The following is a 1,118-nucleotide window of genomic DNA, read 5'->3' as shown; positions in this document are numbered from 1 at the left end:
TTACGGTGCTAAGGCATTGCGAACTATCGAGATTAACCTTTTCTGGGTAGCATTGACCCCAATCATGGCCCGACTACTGTTTTGTGAACAAGATCGGTGCTTGACATCCAGAACAACAAAGCTAAGTAACTGACAGGTTGTTCCGGTAGGAAAAGTGTGCCCGGCTTCATGAGGATCCACTGCCCAGCTTCCCAACGATGACTCCATTTTCTACCATGCACAACGAGATCCAGTGAGACATGGGATACAGCATCAGTTGAGTCGACTACAGGTATAAGAACCTGGACGTGGTTATCCGGTGTGGGGAGATGTCCTTTGTCGTGATGTATAGCATATTGTTTACTGAGACGATGTTCCCCTTCTCTAAGAAGGTTTTGGCTGGTCTGATAGATGAGTAGATTATCAGAGGGAAAGACAAATAGATCTTACCAAGATTTCCCACAATACACCTGTTAGACGATCTTTGTCGTCTGGCCATTGGTAGCAATACATATCAGTGTTCGATGGAACATGCGGTGGCATGGGGTTATACCCGCGAAGTTCTGTCGACAGTTTTGATGTGGCCGATAGCAGACTATGGGGTATTCCAAAGACCTCAATGGGCCGTAACGGAAGGCGAGGAAGCACATTTCGGCCTCGAATTGCACTCTCGAAGATGCAATATTCAGCCGGACTGTGAATCGTGGTGCCGAAAGCATTCTGGATGCTGGTAAGGCTGTGGAGAATTGTTGGTCATTGAAATAAACATGCTATGTAGATCCTACCTGAGTTCGGGGAACAAACGGTGGACCAGGAAGGGAATGGAAAGCAGCAGAGATCCTTGAATTTCGACGGGAGGCTTCTGGATTGAAAAGTAAGTAACAAATTGTTCTTGGTTGGGTCCGTAAAGACGCAGGTGTGATATTTGGATCGGTACTAAGTCGTGCATTGTTAGGAAGAGAGTAATAAAAAGTGTCTCCGTTTTCTGCTGGCTTTCTTCTCGTATTTAACATGAAAGCAATAAAGAACAAAACTTACTGTAAAGGACAAGCTCAAAAGCGCGGTGCAAGAGACCCTTCAAAAATAAGTCATCGAGGGCTTTGACGAGCTTCACTACTGAGTCCATGTATTTGTCCAAC

At 45.6% G+C, this 1,118-nt stretch overlaps 1 protein-coding gene across 1 annotated transcript; it reads right to left on the bottom strand.

Annotated features, from left to right (window-relative positions):
* Nucleotides 1-452: 452 nt before the first annotated feature.
* FOIG_16885 (uncharacterized protein) lies at nucleotides 453-698 on the bottom strand (the record flags this gene model as incomplete). Its single annotated transcript, XM_031218365.1, has 1 exon — nucleotides 453-698. The coding sequence occupies one exon, from the start codon at nucleotides 696-698 to the stop codon at nucleotides 453-455; it is 246 nt and encodes an 81-aa protein (XP_031051921.1).
* Between the last annotated feature and the right edge of the window lie 420 nt (nucleotides 699-1,118).

Source organism: Fusarium odoratissimum (genome assembly GCF_000260195.1).
Source record: "Fusarium odoratissimum NRRL 54006 unplaced genomic scaffold supercont1.282, whole genome shotgun sequence".
NCBI classification, from domain to species: Eukaryota; Fungi; Ascomycota; class Sordariomycetes; order Hypocreales; family Nectriaceae; genus Fusarium; species Fusarium odoratissimum.
This window is presented reverse-complemented; position numbering and strand designations above follow the sequence as displayed.